An 18,186-nucleotide genomic window follows, 5' to 3' on the forward strand; every position below is an offset into this window, starting at 1 on the left:
AGGTGGGAGGAAGACCAGGCTTGGGAAGGAAGAGGAGAGGTAAAGATGATTTGTTTGGTTTAGACAGAGTTTGAGCTATCTGAGGGTCAGACAAATAGGACCAAGAGGCTTTTAGCTCCATGGTATTTGGTAAATGAAGATGGACTGAGGTCTGTCAGGGGAGAGTGTATGGAAAGAGAGAAAGGTGGGCCGGACCAGGACTCTGGGGGAGTCCTCTCTGTGAAGGGTGGGTAGCGGAACCACAGCCTTGTGAAGCAGCCAGAGGGAGAAAACCATAACTTCTCATCCAGAGCCATGCCTGGAGACATTTTTTGGGTCACAACTGAGAGGGGGACGCTATTGGCATATTGTGGATAGAGGCCAGGGACATTAATGAACAAAGTATGGTGTACAAAACAGCCCCACAGCAAAGGATCATCTGACCCAAGATGTCTCTAGTACTGAGGCATGGAAACCCCGTGCCTGTCATTTCCCTGCAGGAGTAGCTGTGATTATCCTCTTCATGGCTGGGACCAGGTGCCTGGTGTGCAGAGGCTGTTGGGTGAAAGGATGAGGTACGAGGGAAACTGGATGAGGCCCTGCGGCCAGAACCAAACGAGGACAGTGGTTGGCAGTGCCCTGTGAGGCCAGGATGTCAGGTTACCTGAGGGTGGACATTTATCCATCGGGCTGTGGATAAATAAAAAGATTCTGGTGTCTCGGTGAGAGTTGTGCTGAAGAGAAGCTCAGAGCCCAGTGCCAGAATCACTGTTTAGCAAGACTTGGACTCTTTCTTCAAAGTTGGTGTGGGAGTTAAGCAGCATGATGACAATTAAGGATTATTTTTGGAGTATTTAAGAGTGTCAGGTAGTTAGGAACTTATCTGACATAAATCATTTTAGGCATCATGTGTATTTTTGAAACCTGGTCCTTTTTTTTCTTCCTCAAGCACATAAGGCCAAAAACAGTTCACTGTCCTGACAGTGGTAAGGCATTAGATGCTACTAAGCCAACCTGATATTAAGGAACAAGCCTCTTTTGATCACTGAGAATTGCTGTGAGTTTATTTTATATATACTGGTTTATTTTTCTATACTTTTTTTTTTTTTTTTTTTTAACATAGGAAAACTGTGAAGCAGTGCCTCACAGAGCAACTGTCTACGCTCAGCTGGTGGAGTCCAGGAGGATGTGGTCATGGAATAGGCTCTTTCCTGTCCATGTCCAGACCATCCATGGAGAGCAGGTCATAGTTCCGCCCTTGGAGCTGGAGAGGTGCCCTGGTGCACCCTCTGTCTATGACATTCAACTGAACCAGGTGTCATCCACTGACTTCACCGTCCTCAGTGATGTGCTTCCTATGTTCAGGTACCAAAGAGCCGCCCCAGGCCACGGTGCTTTGAGATATTTGGTGGAATTGGGGTCTTTAGAAGTTCTTTATGAGTGAAAAGGAAATCTAGCTGATGTCACCTGCTTCTGAAGGGAGGAGTCTGTTGCAAACAAGTCTCATTGCTGGTGATATCACCTTAAAAGCTAAAAAAACAGAGTGCATGAGCTTGAAATATGTTTAAGTTGCTGCATCTTCTTCCACAGTGTGGACTTTAGCAAGCAAGTCAGTAGCTCTGCAGCCTGCCACAGCCGGCAGTTTGAACCCCTGGCATCTGGCCGAGCTCAGGTGGTTCTCTCCTGGTGGGATATTGAAATGGACCCCGAGGGGAAGATCAAGTGCACTATGGCCCCCTTCTGGGCACACTCAGACCCAGAGGAGCTCCAGGTAAGAGGCGGGAGTTGAGCATGTTTTTATGTAAATCAGGAAACTTGTCCACTTTAGGTTGTGGAAAAGTAGCATGTTGAACCCTAAATTCACAGGAGTTTAGAGACAGAAGGACTGTGTCAGGATTAATGTCAGAGAAGGTTTTTTTTTTTTTTTTTTTAATTTACTTTAGAGAGAATAGGGAAAAAGGGGCAGAGAGAGGAGGAGAGCAGACTCCACACTGAGTGTGGAGCCTGACACAGGCAGTCTCACAACCCCAAGATCATGCTCTGAGCCGAAATCAAGAGTCGGATGCTCAGCTGACTGAACTACCGAGGTGCCCCTGTCAGAGAAGAGATACAAAACAAGAACAACAAAAAGACAAGGCTACCTATCCTAAGATACAAGACAGACCTCTCCGCTGAGTTCAGGCGCAGCACTAGCAGACATGGGGTCACGGGAAAGCTTTGGTGTGCTGGCTCTCCCTTGCACAGCCAATGTCAGAGCCTCTACACCTTGCCCCCAGGTAATCCCAGGATGCCTCAGATCAGCCTGGAATGGAGGACTACAGTTTGTCTACCTGTCATTTTCCATGACTTCAAAATTTTTCCAGCTTAATAGTGGGTGGAGGATATGAACTAGGAAAAGATGACTGTTTTAACATGTGAACAGTTGTTTGGCCTCACTTATAAGAGCACTGCAATTGTAAACTACAGTGAGATATTATTTTCCACCTGTTAGTGATAAAGTTCAGAAAGTTTGGTGATGTGCTCTGGGTGAAGCTGTGGGGGAAAAGTAGGCCAAAGAGCATCAGATCTTCCATGGAATGCAGGGAGGCTCAATCCATTACCATGGGAAGGGACACCACTTCTAGACATTTAGGCTCTGGGTAGATTGGCATATGCATATAATAGTGTGTCAGGATATTCACTGCAGCCCTGACTTAGTAAAAAAAAAAAAAAAAAAAAAAAAATAGCCTAGAATAACCTAGAGGCCACTAGTAGGGGACTAACTAAGTCTCTTGTGCTATATCCATTCAGAGGGTGAGGCAGATCCCTTAGCACTGATAGAGAGCAATCTCCAGGATGGTCATTAAGTGAAACAAAAGCAGCGGTGTGGAACAGTGTGTGGCACGACAACATTAGTATTTTTAAAGATGAGAATATATGCGTTCCCGAGTTTACGTGTGTGGTAGGTGTGTTTAAGAATATCTTTGGAAGGGGATCCCTGGGTGGCGCAGCGGTTTAGCGCCTGCCTTTGGCCCAGGGCGCGATCCTGGAGACCCAGGATCGAATCCCACGTCGGGCTCCCGGTGCATGGAGCCTGCTTCTCCCTCTGCTTCTCCCTCTACCTGTGTCTCTGCCTCTCTCTCTCTCTCTCTCTCTCTCTCTCTCTCTCTCTCTGACTATCATAAATAAAAAAAAATTTAAAAAAAAAGAATATCTTTGGAAGAAGTCACAGAAATTGGTAAAAGTGGTTGCTTCTGGGAAAGGGGCTGAAGGTTAGGGGTGGAAAGGAGACTTATTTTTCACTCCACCACCCTTTTATATCTTTTGAATTTTAACTCATGTGCATGTGTTGTCTCCTTCCTCTACACACACTCAAAGGAGAGAAAGTGGGAAAGGTACTTCAGGGCTGAGGAGTCAAACTTTCCTTCTAATGAGGGAGCAGAAGGCAGACTGAGAACAAAACACAAGCTGACACTTCACAATCCCTCCCACCGCCCACCCCCAGGTGGGATATGTGTGACATTCCTCAGCACTCCTGGCTACCCTAAAGCTGAGGGAAGGAAAAATAAGTGGTTAACTAATAGAGATCACGGTCCTGCAGGATGAGAGTCTCCCTCTCATCCCTCTCCCACAAAGCGTCTTAGTGATTTACAAGAGGAAAGCATTCTTTTTTTTTTGTTTTTGAGGAAAGCATTCTTATCAATAAAAACATTTTTTTTTTAAAAAAAACATTTTTATCACTAACCTAAATTCCAGAAAGAAACTCCCAGCTGTCTAATGTTAATGCTTTACTAGAGGGAAAAACAACCTCAACTTGGCAATGGAGAGGCCCCCAGTATCTTGTAGGCCCTTGTTAGCATATAGAAGTTCTTTTGAAACCTCTCTTTTTCCTTACCTCCCCCAACTCCCAAGTATATAATCAGCCACCCCTCACATCCCTAGTGCAGCAGCTCTTTCTGCCCACAGGTCCTGTCACCGTGCTCTAATAAAACCACCGTTTCACACTGAGGATGTCTCAAGAATTCTTTCTTGGCCATTGGCCTTGGACCTCACCAACATCACCAACATTTCCAAAAAAAAAAAAAAAGCATCACTTCTCTATGTGGGAGGCCTTGGGCACCATTCTCTCTGTATTCTGTTGTCCTTTTACTTGTTTGGGCCCTGGGTTTATCTTGATTGCTGGCCTGATTCTAGGTGTACACAGGATGACATCAGTGGGATGGCCTTCGCTGCTCCCCTGCTCTCCAAGTTACTGCTTAGGCCAAAGAGTCATGACTGCTGCAGGATTGCAGTTGGTTTCCCCCACCCCTGGGCATGTGAGGTCCCCCCATCTCCCCTCTACTCTCCAGTTGCCTGGCCCTCTTCAGGCTATGTGAGTATTTGGGGGCCAGGAGGGGTGATCAGAATTCACCCACAGAATTGAGATAGACACTGGGCTGCTTTCTTCCTCTGTCGGAGTGTGATGGACACAAATTAGCATAAGAATATAGAATGCTAATACTTCATTTACGTATCTTCACTGTGCTACTCTATATTTTCTCCTCCAATCTTCTTACAAGAGGTGCTGGGTAACCACATAATGCCCAAACTGAGACTGAGGCCAGACCCAGTGATTGGAGCAGGGCCTCATGTGCAAGCAGCAGTGCTGGATGTTTGTCCCAGGTCTCCTGTGAGGTGTGTATCCTTCGTTTACCAGCGGTGACTTAATGGATTGTTAGAAATTTGAAGAGCTACTAATGGATCTCCCTCATGACTTCACTAAACTGCTCGTGGGCTGAAATACATTCAGTCTCTCACCTTGGCCAGTAGGTTCTGTCAGCAGCCCTTTAGGGTCAGGACCTAGGAGGACACAATGGTCAGGGAGTGTTATGGGAGCTCCGGAGGGGTTGGGGAAGACTTCTCTTGTCTTTGGGTCAATTTGCATAGTAAGCAATGAACAACAGGTTTCAGAGAGTCTATTTTTCCCTCCTTGTTAGTGTTTACTTTTTCTTTTCTTTTTTCTTTTTTTTTTTTTTTAAGATTTTATTTATTTATTCATGACAGACACAGAGAGAGAGAGAGGCAGAGACACAGGCAGAGGGAGAAGCAGGCTCCATGCAGGGAGCCCGATGTGGGACTCGATCCTGGGTCTCCAGGATCACACCCCGGGCCCCGGGCTGAAGGCAGCACTAAACCACTGGGCCACTGGGGATGCCCAGTGTTTACTTTTTCTACTGTGTCTAGTTATACCATTTTCTAGCTTTTATGTTCAAGTAGACATTTTAGATACCTGGGAATGTCATTCACCTGCCTTTCAGTTAAATTCAAATCTGGGTAGGGTGGAATGTGTTCCTGAGTAGCGGGTTGGTGTCAGCTCTGTTTGCATCTGCACCCAGTGGTGCTCTGGAGTCTCCCAGGGACCAAGTTTTTCTTAGTTCCTGCCGACGACAGAGAATGAGCAAGCACACACTTAATCAAAATTGAGCCAGGCACCTACTTTTTAGAATAGTTCTTTCTTTTTTAAAGAGAGGCTTAAAAAATGGAAAAATAACAAGAGGCTTAAGGATGATGAGAGTAATAAACCTCCTTATGTAAAACAAAAATGAATCCAAAGTTACTCGGGGTCCTATCACTGCAGAGAACGTCCTTCTTCTGATCTCTTTCCATATGCACAAGTATTGTCAGTGTCAATTCCTGTGTTTTTGTGCTGCATCGGTCTTCAGTTACCATTTTTAGTGCTGCTGATACTCTGTATAAAGGCCTGTAGGTCCATTTCTGAGCTGCCTGACATTTGGGTTGGTGCTGGTTTTAGTAAGGCTGTTCATATGTAGCTTTTATTCTTTGTTTTTTCTTAGCAAAGTATCCTGTGTGGGGGGTTTATAGTGTTGAAAAGGAACAACACAGCTTATTAAAGGTTGATTCTGTATCATCATAAAGTATGTTTCACAATTTAAAGTATTCCAGGCCTTTTAAAAACTATATTGTTTTAAACATGGGGCTTGAACTCACGACTCTGAGATCAGGACTGGAGCTGAGATCAAGAGTTGGAGGCTTAACGGACTGAGCCACCTAGGTGCCTCTAGAAACTATTTAATTCAAAAGAATAAACAGAACAAAATCTTTCTGTACTATTTTCCCCACTTTTTATTTTGAAAATTCTAAATCCAGAATAAATGAAAATAAACACTGATATGCCCTTTACCTAGAATTACCAGTTGTTAACATTTGCTTTCTCTCTCTGCCTCCATTTTCCCTCTCTTCTTCTCTTCATTGCATGTACACACACACACACGTGTGAGGTAGAGGTGTGCACATGAACACATGCACATGGGACAGAGACTGGAGACCCCCTCTCCTGAGCCCCTCTTGAATATTGCTGTCTTGGGCTACATTTATCCTTCTAAAGCCAGCAGTGTTCCAGCAAGCTTTCTGGCCATTAGCCTCTCTGACTTGAGAATTTTCTTTATTTCTTTGACAAGAGTAGGCATCTGTAGTCCATGGCCTGGTCTCCCTGCAAGTGGATTTTTTGGCTTGGATTTTGACTCTTGGATTAGAAATGTTGCTTTTTTGGAGGACAGCTGATTCTTTCTTCCCTTTTTCAGTGGCGGGACCACTGGATGCAGTGTGTGTACTTCCTGCCACAAGAAGAGCCCGTTGTCCAAGGCTCAAGCCTCTGCCTGGTAGCCCACCACGATGACTATTGTGTATGGTACAGCCTCCAGAGGACCAGGTATGCCCTGGATCTTAGTGTGGGTAGTGTGCACTGGGCTGGTGTCATTGTGCACTTATATAAGTTCACCTTAGAAACCCTGTAGAGGCTCAAGTGGGCAGGTTTGCGTCTGAACATAATAAAATAAGAGCAAAAGTTTGTGACTGAATGTGTTAGCATCCACTGTCATGTACTCAGAAGAGGCTGCCCCAGGTATAGAGCCCCCATTTGGAAGAGACGTAAATGAGAAATCTTGAAATGGGGGGCCCTCCAACCTGTAATGCCCATCTAAAGCCAGTTCCTAGACTCATGCCCTCTAGAGGATGTGCATATGCTCACGATGGCCCATCTGTTTTACCTGGGAAGACTCCTGTGCCATGCCTTCATGCCTGCCAGTTCCTAAAAGATCATGCTCATGATATATGTCTATCTGTTCATTTCCTGGCCCAGTGCTGAAAAGAATGGGGGAGTCTACCCAGCACGCCCTGTGTGCGACTGCCAAGCTCACCTGCTCTGGAACCGGCCTCGGTTTGGAGAGATCAATGATCAGGACAGAACTGATCAGTATGTCCAGGCCCTGAGAACGGTAAGTGTCCAGCCTCTCAGGTGGTTATAGGTAAGAAGGAGTTTGTCCCATGGACCCCAGCTCATTGCTTGCTTATAGTTCGTTGGTTTTGATTACTGTGCTCCCTAGTCTTCAGATGGCTTCTAGGTGGGCCCTCAGGTGATGAGGCAGGGAGGATGTTACTGGACTTTGTGAGGGCTTGTTCTCTGCTCTCCTGTGAGAGCCTCTGCCTGAGATCCTTACCCTGGCCCCTGCCTTTTGTTCTTCTAAACACTTGGCCTTTGTGGTCACTAGCAGTTCCTTGAGTGATCCCAGTAGACTCAGCCACCTGTTCTTCCTTTCATCTGCTGCCTCCTAATACTCTCAAAAATATATATCTGTTTTTTTAACTCTCCTGCCTGAAAACCTGTGTTCCCTGCTGCCTGTAGCAGGGGTCTCTCAGGCCAGGACAACACAGGGTTTGGAGGGGTGTCTCTTGGACCTCTTGGAATTGTATGCAGAAACGTGTGTACGTATGCGAATCGATGCATTTTTGCAGGAAGGAAGAGCCCAACTGTCTTAAGTTTCTCTCAGAGGGATCTGGGACATAAAAAATAATTCCTGTCTTTGGCAAATCACTCGACAGACCCACAACTGTCTGTGCTATGACCATAGATGGGGAGATGGCCTCCAGCAAGTGGGGCAGATCTTCAGTAGGGCCTTCTAGGACAGCTTGAGGAGAGCTTTCTCTGACAGTGAGGTCTGGGTGGAGAGAGGTGGGTGAGTGGATACATTGGAGAGAAGATCCAGCTGGGTGTTGAGTGGTTAGAATTGGATTAAAGGATCACAGAGTGAGTTGGTGGGGTCCGGGGAAGGGAAGCATTTCTGTTAGTTTGCCAACAAGAATTTCTTGACCTATTATAAGAAAACAGGAGTTGGGTGGTTCTTTTTCTGCAGATGCTGAAGCCAGACAGTGTGTGCCTGTGCGTCAGTGATGGCAGCCTGCTCTCCTTGCTGGCCCATCACCTTGGGGCAGAGCAGGTACTGGACATGCGCCATTCTGTCAGCTTCCTGAAGGTGGCTCCTTAGTTTGACTGTTACGTGGTCTGGGTACACAGTTCTGTGACTCAAGCTCTTTGCAAGCACAGCTGTCACGGGTGCGGGGGCTTTGGGGCTTATTGCTCTGTGTGCAGGCAGGAGCCAGGCTGTAGCTATCCCCATGTAGCTGCAGCTCTGGTGACGGAGTCTGTACCTTGCTAGGGTCAGTGCTGAAAGAGGGGGTGCTGTCCCTGTGGGTCATGAATACCGGTAGACCTGGTTGGGTGGTACCTTCTGCCCTGGAATGGTCTTGTTGGTGTTTAATCTTTAATTTCTTTTTCTATCAGTTGAATCTCCTACCACTAAGAGCATGGTATTCTCTTTAGGTGTTTACAATAGAGAGCTCAGCAGCTTCGCACAGACTGATGAAAAAAGTAAGTGGTGATTGTTGTTACCGAAATAACGAGGGGACCAGGCGAGCCTGCCTTCCCGAGTCTGGGATTGATTGCTGTGTTCTGTGTTGGCACTAAGGGAGCAAGTGAGAACTCCCACCTTGAGAGCTGGCTCAGAAGTGTTCCTGGGCTGTCAGTGGATAGCAGCAAACATTCAGACTCTGCTTTGTTTTTTTATGGCTTTTCTCCTCACTTCACATAAAGCTAACAAAACTAAAATCTTTGCAGTGATACACCTGAATTTATGATTTGTTTCTGGGACCCAGTGCCCAGGGAGTCACTGCTCACAAGCTGGCCTGACTGGTTAGTTCTGTGATGGTGTTTCTCCCCCGGCCAGTGATTGGTTTTGATTTCTTTCTCTCTGAAGGAAACTCCCAGAACTACAGTCCTATTGCTGAGTCCTGCTGTTATACCTGCCGGAGAAATTTCTTTTGCTGTTATAGCATTTTGTTAGTGCTCTCATCCTTGGTGCACAGGAAGCCCCTGGAGGAGAGAGTTTTCACAAAGCAGTTAAAAGTGGTGCTCTAGAACTATTTAACCAGAAAACTTCAAACAGACAAGGCAACTTTGAGATGTTTTTTTCTGGACAAAAACAATACTTTCTATTTTTTTTTCTTGTTAAGATTTTCAAGGCTAACCACCTGGAAGATAAAATTAATATAATAGAGAAACGGCCTGAGTTGTTAACATCTGCAGACTTGGAAGGTAAAAAGGTGAGTGGCGAGGGGCTGTGTATCTGCATGGACAGCATAGCACTGACCTGGCCTGAGCGCCCCCCTTCTCTTCTCCCAGCTGGCCCCACACCTCACCTGGCCCCCGTGAGGGTGTGGTGAGGCGTGGTGTAGATGCTTGCTGTGCAGATTCTTGCGTTGCTCTGAACTCCAGCTGATCTCTGCTCCTTCCGAGTGAGGGCACAATGGCTGTGGTGGGATGAATAGCAGCGTCCTGTCGCCTCTCTGCCCTCCCCTTGCACAGTGCTCCAGCTCCATCTGCTCCCGTGTTTTCGTTCACCTTTGGCATTTCTGCTTCTTTCCTGCCACCGCTGAGATTGATCTGTCTCTCACAGCTGGTCTTCTGACCCCATCTCCCCTGGCCCTGTGTGCCTCTGAAACTACTTCTTAGTGACCCAAGAAACTAACTACAGTATTCCCACACATTTCCTCTCCCCAGCCTCCTGGACCCTTATGACCCAGAGGCCTTCTTAACACATTTCTTTCTTTCTTTCTTTTTTTTTTTTTTTCACATTTCTTTTTAGGTCCTTAAGAGACTGCTTTTTTTTAGGGGCACCTGGTGGCTTAGTCGGTTAAGCCTCTAACTCTTGGTTTCGGCTCAGGTTGTGATCTCAGGGTTGTGGGATCGAGCCCTGTGGAGCCCCACCCTCAGCAGAGAATCTCCTTAAGGTTCTCTCTCACCCCCGACACTCCCCCTGTATGTGCTTTCTCTCTCTCAAATCTTAAAAAAAAAGAGAGAGAGAGAGACTAGTTTTCCAGTTTTTTGTCTTTCTAGCTGCTCCTTCTCAGCTTCTCGTGGGTTTCTTTTCCTTCGTTTGATCCTCTTGTGGCAATGTTCCTTGATGCTTTCTCCTTGGCTCTTCTCTCCTCTCTCTCTGTGGGCCCCTCTCTGGGTGGTCACATCCTTTCCTATAAGGGAATCTTTGGCTGCCAAAGCCGGGTCTGCAAATCTCTTATGTCCGAGTACTGGATAGCTTTCCTTGCATATCCTGCAAGCCCTTCAAGCTGGAACTGATCATCTTTCTTTGCCAACTTTTTTTTTTTTTTTTTTAAACAGTTTTACTGAGATGTAATTGACATACCATAAAGTTAACCCGTGTCAAGTGTCTAACTCAATGATTTTTAGTAAATTTTTTTTTTAAGATTTTATTCAGGGATGCCTGGTGACTCAGCAGTTGAGCCTCCCAGGTGCCCCTGATTTTTAGTAAATTTATAGAGTTGTACAACTATTTTACGTTTTTAGCTTTAGAGCATTTCTATCCCTAACCCCTAGCCCCAGGCAAGCACTGATTTGGTTTCTGTCTGTAAATTTGTTTTTCTTGGGCATTTTATGTAAGTGAAATAAAACAATACGTGGTCTTTAGTGTTGGGCTTCTTTCACTTGTCACACCTTTGAGATTCACCCATGTTGTAGAATGTGCCGGTATTTTGTTCATTTTTATTGCTGAATGGTATGCTGTGCCACATTTTGTTTATCCATTCACCTGTTGATGGAATTTGGATTGTTCCAAAAACTATTTTTGGCTATTATATACTGCTGCTGTGAACGTTTTCTTTTTTTAGTTTTAGAAGGGAACTGATACAGTTAGATTTTTTAAGTTTAGATTAATTTAAAAGCTTTACTTATTTAAGTAATCTTTGAGTCTGATGTGGGGCTCAAACTTACGGCCCCGAGATCAAGAGTCCCATGCTCTTCTGACTGAGCCAGCCAGGCGTGCCGCCATTGCTGCTTTGAGCATGGATATATAAGTCTTTGTGAGGATATATGTTTTTAATTTTCTTAGATGCTTAGACTTGGGATTGCTTAGTTGTGTGATGTTTTTTAACTTTTTAAGATACTGGTAAACTGTTGTCCAAAGCAACTATACCATTTACATTCTGACCAGTAACATGTATGAAAGTTCCAGTTTTTCTTATCTTTATCAACACTTGGTATTGTCTATCATTTTTATTAGAGTCATTTTAGCAGGTGTGTGATAATATCTCATAGTTTTGATTCGTTTTTGAGATGTAATTCACGTGCCATACAATTCACCCATTTACTTTGTGGAATTTAGTGATTTAGTACTTTCATAAGGCCATACAGTCATCACTATAATCTATTTTATTTTATTTTATTTTTTTAATTTTTTAAAGATTTTATTTATTTATTCATAGAGACACAGCTAGAGAGAGAGAGGCAAAGACACAGGCAGAGGGAGAAGCAGGCTCCATGCAAGGAGCCCGATGCAGGACTCGATCCTGGGTCTCCAGGATCACGCCCTGGGCTGCCGGCGGTGCTAAACCGCTGCGCCACCGGGGCTGCCCCTATAATCAGTTTTAGAACATTTTCATTGTCCAAAAAGAAAGCCTGTGCCCATTAGCAGTCACTTCCCATTTGTCTCCAATCCTCCCAGCCTCTGGGCAACCTCTGATGTACTTTTTGTTGATGTACAATTTATTGATTCTGAACATTTCACATAAATGGAATCATATGAAGTGTGAGGTCTGTTTGTGACTGGCTTCTTTCAAGGTTCATCCATGTTGTAGCGTAAGTTGGTACTACATTTCTGCTTACGACTTAATATTCCATTGCATGGATAGACCACATTTTGTTTATCTGTTGAACAGTTGCTGGACACTTGGGTTGTTTCCACTTTTTGGTTTTGACTGCCTGCTATCTAAATACTCAGTACAAGTTGAATTCTTTTTTCCTTCTCACAGATGAGAATTAAAAAGATACTCCAGGGATCCCTGGGTGGCGCAGCGGTTTGGCTCCTGCCTTTGGCCCAGGGCGCGATCCTGGAGACCTGGGATCGAATCCCACGTCGGGCTTCCGGTGCATGGAGCCTGCTTCTCCCTCTGCCTGTGTCTCTGCCTCTCTCTCTCTTTCTCTGTGACTATCATAAAAAAAAAAAAAAAAAAAAAAAAGATACTCCAGTTTTAGGGGCACCTGGGTGGCTCACTGGTTGAGTGTCTGCCTTTGGCTCAGGTCATGATCCTGGGGTCCTGGGATTGAGTAACACATCAGGTTCCCCACAGGTAGCCTGCTTCTCCCTCTGCCTGTGTCTCTGCATCTCTCATGAATAAATAAATAAAATCTTTTTTTTTTAAAGATTTATTTATTTATGATAGACATAGAGAGAGAGAGGCAGAGACACAGGCGGAGGGAGAAGCAGGCTCCATGCTGGGAGCCCGACACAGCACTCGATCCCGGGACTCCAGGATTGCGCCCTGGGCCAAAGGCAGGCGCTAAACTGCTGAGCCACCCAGGGATCCCCAATAAATAAAATCTTAAAAAAGAAAAAACATATTCTAGTTTTATAAGCCATTGATAATGGTGTACCAGCTAGACTCCAGGTCACTAGAGTGGTGACTAGAAGGGTAAGACCAGGCATTCTTGCCTTGTTCTGATGTTGCAGGGTAGGGGGTACTCAGGGCCAACCTTTTCTATCTTCAGTGTTTCCTTCTGCATCTTCCTTACCTCAGCCAGACACCTAGGTATCATTTGAGACTGGCCCCTCCCTTGATGCCCATCTGCTTGGGCCTAGCCCTGGGTCCCCTATCTCCTCAGCCTCTGCTGCATCTCCCAGTTCTTCCTTCTGTACACTCTCTACTCCTTGCTTGGACCATTGCTGTACTCACCCAAGTCCTAAGTCCTCTCCTATGCCCACGCTCCTTGCAGATGGTGTCTCCACATGCTTCATGGTTTCAGAGGGCCCTTTCTAAAACACACTCCTCATTTTGAGCCCCTGATTAAGGCATTTAGAGATCCCATCTTACCTCCAGGAAAGAGTCCAGTCCCTGTGGCCTGTCATCAGCTGCCTTTGGGTGACCTGGCTTCTCTCTACTTTTCTGGCCTTACTCTTTACCGACCCTGACCCATTTGCTCATGTAATAAGCTCCCGAAGGGCCTTGCTCTCACATCTTTACTTTTGTCCCTGCATCCCTCTGCTCAATTCCTGGTCCTTTGCTTTTCTGACTCCTATTCATGCATTAGTTAATTTACTCAGCAGACATTTGCTGAGCATCTGCTCGAGGCCAAGCACTTGGCAGGGTGCTGGGGATACTGTGCTGCCAATGTCCCCACTTTTGTGGTACGCAGAACCTAGTGAGGAAGACTGCTAGAGGAGTACTGATGACAGTTTGTCATGATAAAGCTTTGAGTGGGGATCTACCTACAGGATGCCATTCAGGAAGCTCTTCCCTCTAGGGTCCTTCCACATGTCCCTTCCTCACCTCTGTCTGCAGAGCTTACTGCGCTGCCAACCTTTTCTGTTCCCTCTTCCACTCTGCGCTCCTGTGGGCATGGCTTGTGTCTGCTTCTCATCTTTGTGTCCTTTAGGGCAGGTGTAGACCTGGCATACCCGTTGGTTGACTGAGTGAGTGAATGAATGCCTTTTTATTTCCATGTTTCCCATGAAACTTTTTTTTTTTAGATTTTATTTATTTATTTGAAAGAGCACTTGAGAGCATGAGCATGGGGAGGGGCAGAGGGAGAAGCAGACTGCCCTCTGAGCAGGGAGCCCGACAGAGGGGCTCAATCCCAGGACCCTGGGATCATGACCTGAGCTGAAGACAACACTTCACTGACTGAGCCACCCAGACGCCCCTTCCCATGAAACTTGTAACTTGTCCTTCACTCTTTAGCTGAATCATTCTGATACCTTGGTCCTGCTTCTTGTTCTGATTGCCAGGTATCTCTTCTCCTGGGCGAGCCGTTCTTCACCACTAGCCTGCTGCCATGGCACAACCTGTACTTCTGGTATGTGCGGACTGCTGTGGACCAGCATCTGGGACCTGGTGCAGTGGTGATGCCCCAGGCTGCCTCGCTGTATGCTGTGGTTGTGGAGTTCAGGGTAGGCCACCCAGAAGTTGTAGAAGGGGTGGGAGGCGGAGGTCCTTGTTTTCTTGCAGAGACCTCGAGTGCAGATAGAGCAATGTGAGTCTTAATGATATGAGCCTCTGCTTTTCTGTATCAGCTCACTGCAGGGTTGAATGGAAGAGGCTTGCCTTTGTACAAATGCAATAATTCGGCATACGAAATGGAAATGGCTGTGTGTTGTCATTTTACAATTATCCCTTATCAGAATAATTAAAAAACATAAATGAGTTTCAGAAGACATGCTGCGCAGCTCACTCTGCTCTTACTAAGAACTGGCGCTCTAGTTGTTAAAAGCATTTTGAGATGGAGAGTCAGCTTCTTTTGTAAGAAAAAATTGAAAAGCTTCATTTTAATTTTCTCATCAAAGCAGAACGAGTCACAAAGTCGTTTTGGGAAGGCATTTCTTCTTAAAAGGATTTTGAAGTGCTTTCAGCCTGAGAAGTAGAGTGAACCTCCTTTGATATTTCTTTGATAAGAGCTACTTTATCCATGGTAGCTCAGTGGCTCCATAGCTTATTTTCTGGGCATTTCTTCTGTATTGTTTATTTACTTAATGAGATTTCCACAGGACTTCTGGCTTTCGTGGCCCAGGAGGGAATGTGGGAATGAAGCTCATTCCCAGGCATATATCCTGGAAACAGGACATAAAATTGGCTGACCAGAATGCTCTTCTGGTCCTCTTCCTCCCATTGCCCTCATGCTCTGTTCATGGGTGCAGAGCCTCAGGAACTGGTTTACAGATTTCCCAAAGAAACCCCATCCCAGTGGCTCTGGTCAATTGTCCCCTGTGGGAGAGGACTTGGGGTCATGTGAGACTTTGCAGATTTGAGTGACCATCCCGGATCCTTGATACTTCTGAGCACCTTAGGATCTCTTCCAGGTGTGCAGGAAAAGCAACGTGTGCCTCAGATTTGGGACTGGGGTACTCCCAGCCCGACTTCAGTAGCCCTTCTTGCTCTCGTCACCACACTTCCATGTCTCTGGGTGGGTGTGGATGTCTGTGTGCTGTCCTACAGAACCTGTGATGTCCATCCCCAGCTGGGTGTCGACAAGGGCTGTGCCTTCCTCACAGGACCTGTGGCGGATCCGGAGTCCCTGTGGTGACTGCGAAGGCTTTGATGTGCACATCATGGATGACATGATTAAGGTAGGTGGGGTCATAGTTCCTACCTGCAGTGTCCCACCCACTCATTCCATGGTCCTTCTACTTCGCCTTTTCACAGTAGATGAACATGTAGATTCTGAGTCTGGCCCTGTTTCTTATCCCACCCATCACTTCTGCCACGTGGGCCATACCCTGCACCCTCTCATTGCTTGGCTTTATACGCTTTCCGGCCCCCCTTGTGTCACCTTCAGTCAGCGGTCCAGAGATCACCTGTGGGGCAGCCTTCCTGCCCAGCCCCCTTCTCAGCTAAAGACTAGTGTCCCCAGGCACTGAGATTCCTTGTCTCCCTCTAGACTGGGAGCGTCGTGTAGGGGTAATCTGGCTGCTATAGTGCTCAGTAGAAGTCACTGAATGGCTGAGTGTCCAAGTGTCAAGATTTTTTTTTTAAGATTTTATGTATTTATTCATGAGAGAGACACAGAGAGGCAGAGACACAAGCAGAGGGAGAAGCAGGCTCCATGCAGGGAGCCCGATGTGGGACTCGATCCCAGGACTCCAGGATCATGCTCTGGGCCGAAGGCAGGTGCTCAACCGCTGAGCCACCCAGTGTCCCAGATGTTTTGTTTTTTAACCAGTGTAGACATTTGGTCCTCTGAATAGCTCATGAGACAGGCAGTGTCATCCCATTTTAAAAGGGAGAAGATGAGGCTTAGGTATAGTGATTCTCTGAGGAGATTGTGCATGGCTGCAGGGAGTGGAGAAAGCAGCTGGTCTGATCCAGGTGCCTGTGGTTTTTCTGTGAGGACCCACTACCCCATGTAACTATGGCAGTTACTCTGAGGGACCAGAGCCAAGTAGGTGAAGGACCATTGGCCTGGACCTTGGAGACTGGACATGAGCCCCTTATCCCCTAAGCCATCGGCTCTGTCTCTGTTTCTGCCCACCCCCACCTCCCTTTAACCTTCTCAGCGTGCCCTGGACTTCAGGGAGAGCAAGGAGGCCGAGCCCCACCCGCTGTGGGAGTACCCCTGCCGCAGCTTGTCTGAGCCTCAACACATCCTGACCTTCGATTTCCGGCAACTGGTCCCCCCGCACCCGCTCCGTGCTGAGGGCTCCATCAACCTGAGGAGGTGAGAACAGGTTCTGGGGTGCAGCAGGCGGGGGAAGGGTGGGTGGGGCCTGCTTTCTGTCTAGTTACCGCCCCAGTGGCTAAGCACTTACTTCAGCTTCTTACACGTGGATGGGATGGCCTCCCTGTCTGGGCCTTGCTCATCGTGGTCCAAAGTGGCCCTGAGTCTGTAGCAGGTCCCCACAGCCCTGGGTATGTGCAGGTGGAGAGAGTGAGCCAGAGTGGGCTTGGCGTATCTACCCATATCTGCAGCTCCCTTGGAGCTAAGCATCATGAGGATCATAGCTGTAGAGAAACCTGATTTTTTGGTTGCTATGGTTACCATTAGGCCATTTTCCCTGAACTCTGCTGGGAATTAAAGCAGGTTGGGAATTGGTGAGGGCTGCTCGTTTTGAGGCACAGTTGGTCCATCCAGCTCCAGCATCCTTCACAGGGAGGAGCTGCTGCTTTCCTGAGGAAACACCTCTGTCCCCTGGCTCTTCTGAGTGCTTGGCCAGGCTGCAGGGAGCAAGTGGGCCTTTGGGTTGTGGTTCTTTTGCTCAGCATTTTGCTAAGTGGCCTATAGTCAGGTGATATTAGCAGCCTTCTGACTGGGCAGGAAGGAAAGATGGGAGGTTTCTGGCAAGCAGAGGGAAGCTGTGGCTATGCCTGCCCATCTCTTGTGTGGCTGTTTCTATTTGGCCCAACGTCCCCCACCCCCAGGCCTGGGAGGAGCCATGGGGCCGTCCTGTGGATGGAATACCACCTGACTCCGGACAGCACTGTCAGCACCGGCCTCCTGAAGCCTGCCGAGGACAAGGTAGTGCTGCGTACGTGAGTCCCAGAGCAGGTATTCCTGGCCTGTGCAGCTAGGTCGCAGCTCCTCCATGGCCTCGGCTCACCTGGCCGTGAGCAGCAGCTTCTCACTGCGAGTTTCCCAGGCTAGAGGCTGAGCAGGAGGGGGCTTGGGTGCCAGGAGCCCTCACTGCCTTCTTGTTCCTTTTACAGGGGGATTACTGTTGCTGGAACCCCCACTGCAAGCAGGCTGTGTACTTCTTCACCACACCAGACTGCAGAGCGTCGCTGAGTGGCTCCCGGACTGTCGGCTACACCGTGGAGTTCCACCCCCACACCGGAGACATCACCATGGATTTCACCCTGGCTGATGGGTGCTGACCCTCACTTGTTGAAAAATAAAGTGGCCCTAGGGCTCTGGGCTCTGAATGGCGTGGCTTTCTGGGAAGCAAAGTGAAGGCACCTCTCTTTTCAGGGCCCAGTTTGACCTCTGGGCTCTAAGGAACCTGCTTCCCTTTTTGCATTTTTGCACCACCAGCTCCTTGCTTCGGGTGTGATGGGCAGCATGAGCTGCTGACTGAATTGGGAGCTGAGCGGGGGCCAGGGAGCCACCCTGCCATGTTTCTGAAGTGATCAGAAAACTTAATGTGTCAGCGTCCCTCTGCTGTCCTGGAGTTGGCTGGGCTGGGCAGGTTGTGTGCTGCTCTCAGCCTCTCAGTGCTGTGGTGGGTGTGCTTCCCCTGTTGGAGCCAGCCCCGCCTATCCTAAGGAACCTCTGGATCCTTCCTGCTTGGCTCCAGCTAGAGGCAGAGATGCAGATTGTGGCTAGGCCCTGGGCTTGAAAGACCCTAGCAGGACTGTCTTTCTCTATAGCGGGTAACATTGTCAAGGCACATCCATAAG

The 18,186-nt window shown here is 47.4% G+C and overlaps 1 protein-coding gene across 8 annotated transcripts in view; it reads left to right on the forward strand.

Annotated features, from left to right (window-relative positions):
* The window catches only part of PRMT7 (protein arginine methyltransferase 7), a 43,427-nt gene extending 25,715 nt beyond the window's left edge, over positions 1-17,712 (forward strand). For 5 of the 8 annotated variants that reach the window (XM_077888079.1, XM_077888096.1, XM_077888093.1 and 2 more), the window contains 12 exons: positions 1,103-1,344; positions 1,570-1,750; positions 6,540-6,667; positions 7,097-7,232; positions 8,148-8,231; positions 8,615-8,662; positions 9,304-9,393; positions 14,088-14,249; positions 15,348-15,422; positions 16,350-16,510; positions 17,212-17,308; positions 17,497-17,712. In XM_077888079.1, the coding sequence (XP_077744205.1) occupies positions 1,103-1,344; positions 1,570-1,750; positions 6,540-6,667; positions 7,097-7,232; positions 8,148-8,231; positions 8,615-8,662; positions 9,304-9,393; positions 14,088-14,249; positions 15,348-15,422; positions 16,350-16,510; positions 17,212-17,308; positions 17,497-17,664 (1,572 nt within the window). In that variant the 3' untranslated portion in view covers positions 17,665-17,712. Of the gene's footprint in view, positions 1-1,102; positions 1,345-1,569; positions 1,751-6,539; positions 6,668-7,096; positions 7,233-8,147; positions 8,232-8,614; positions 8,663-9,303; positions 9,394-14,087; positions 14,250-15,347; positions 15,423-16,349; positions 16,511-17,211; positions 17,339-17,496 lie in introns of all 8 variants that reach the window. The other 3 variants (XM_077888088.1, XM_077888099.1, XM_077888103.1) reach the window with 3 other exon arrangements.
* Positions 17,713-18,186: the final 474 nt, after the last annotated feature.

Source organism: Canis aureus, chromosome 3, assembly GCF_053574225.1.
Source record: "Canis aureus isolate CA01 chromosome 3, VMU_Caureus_v.1.0, whole genome shotgun sequence".
Taxonomy (NCBI): domain Eukaryota; kingdom Metazoa; phylum Chordata; class Mammalia; order Carnivora; family Canidae; genus Canis; species Canis aureus.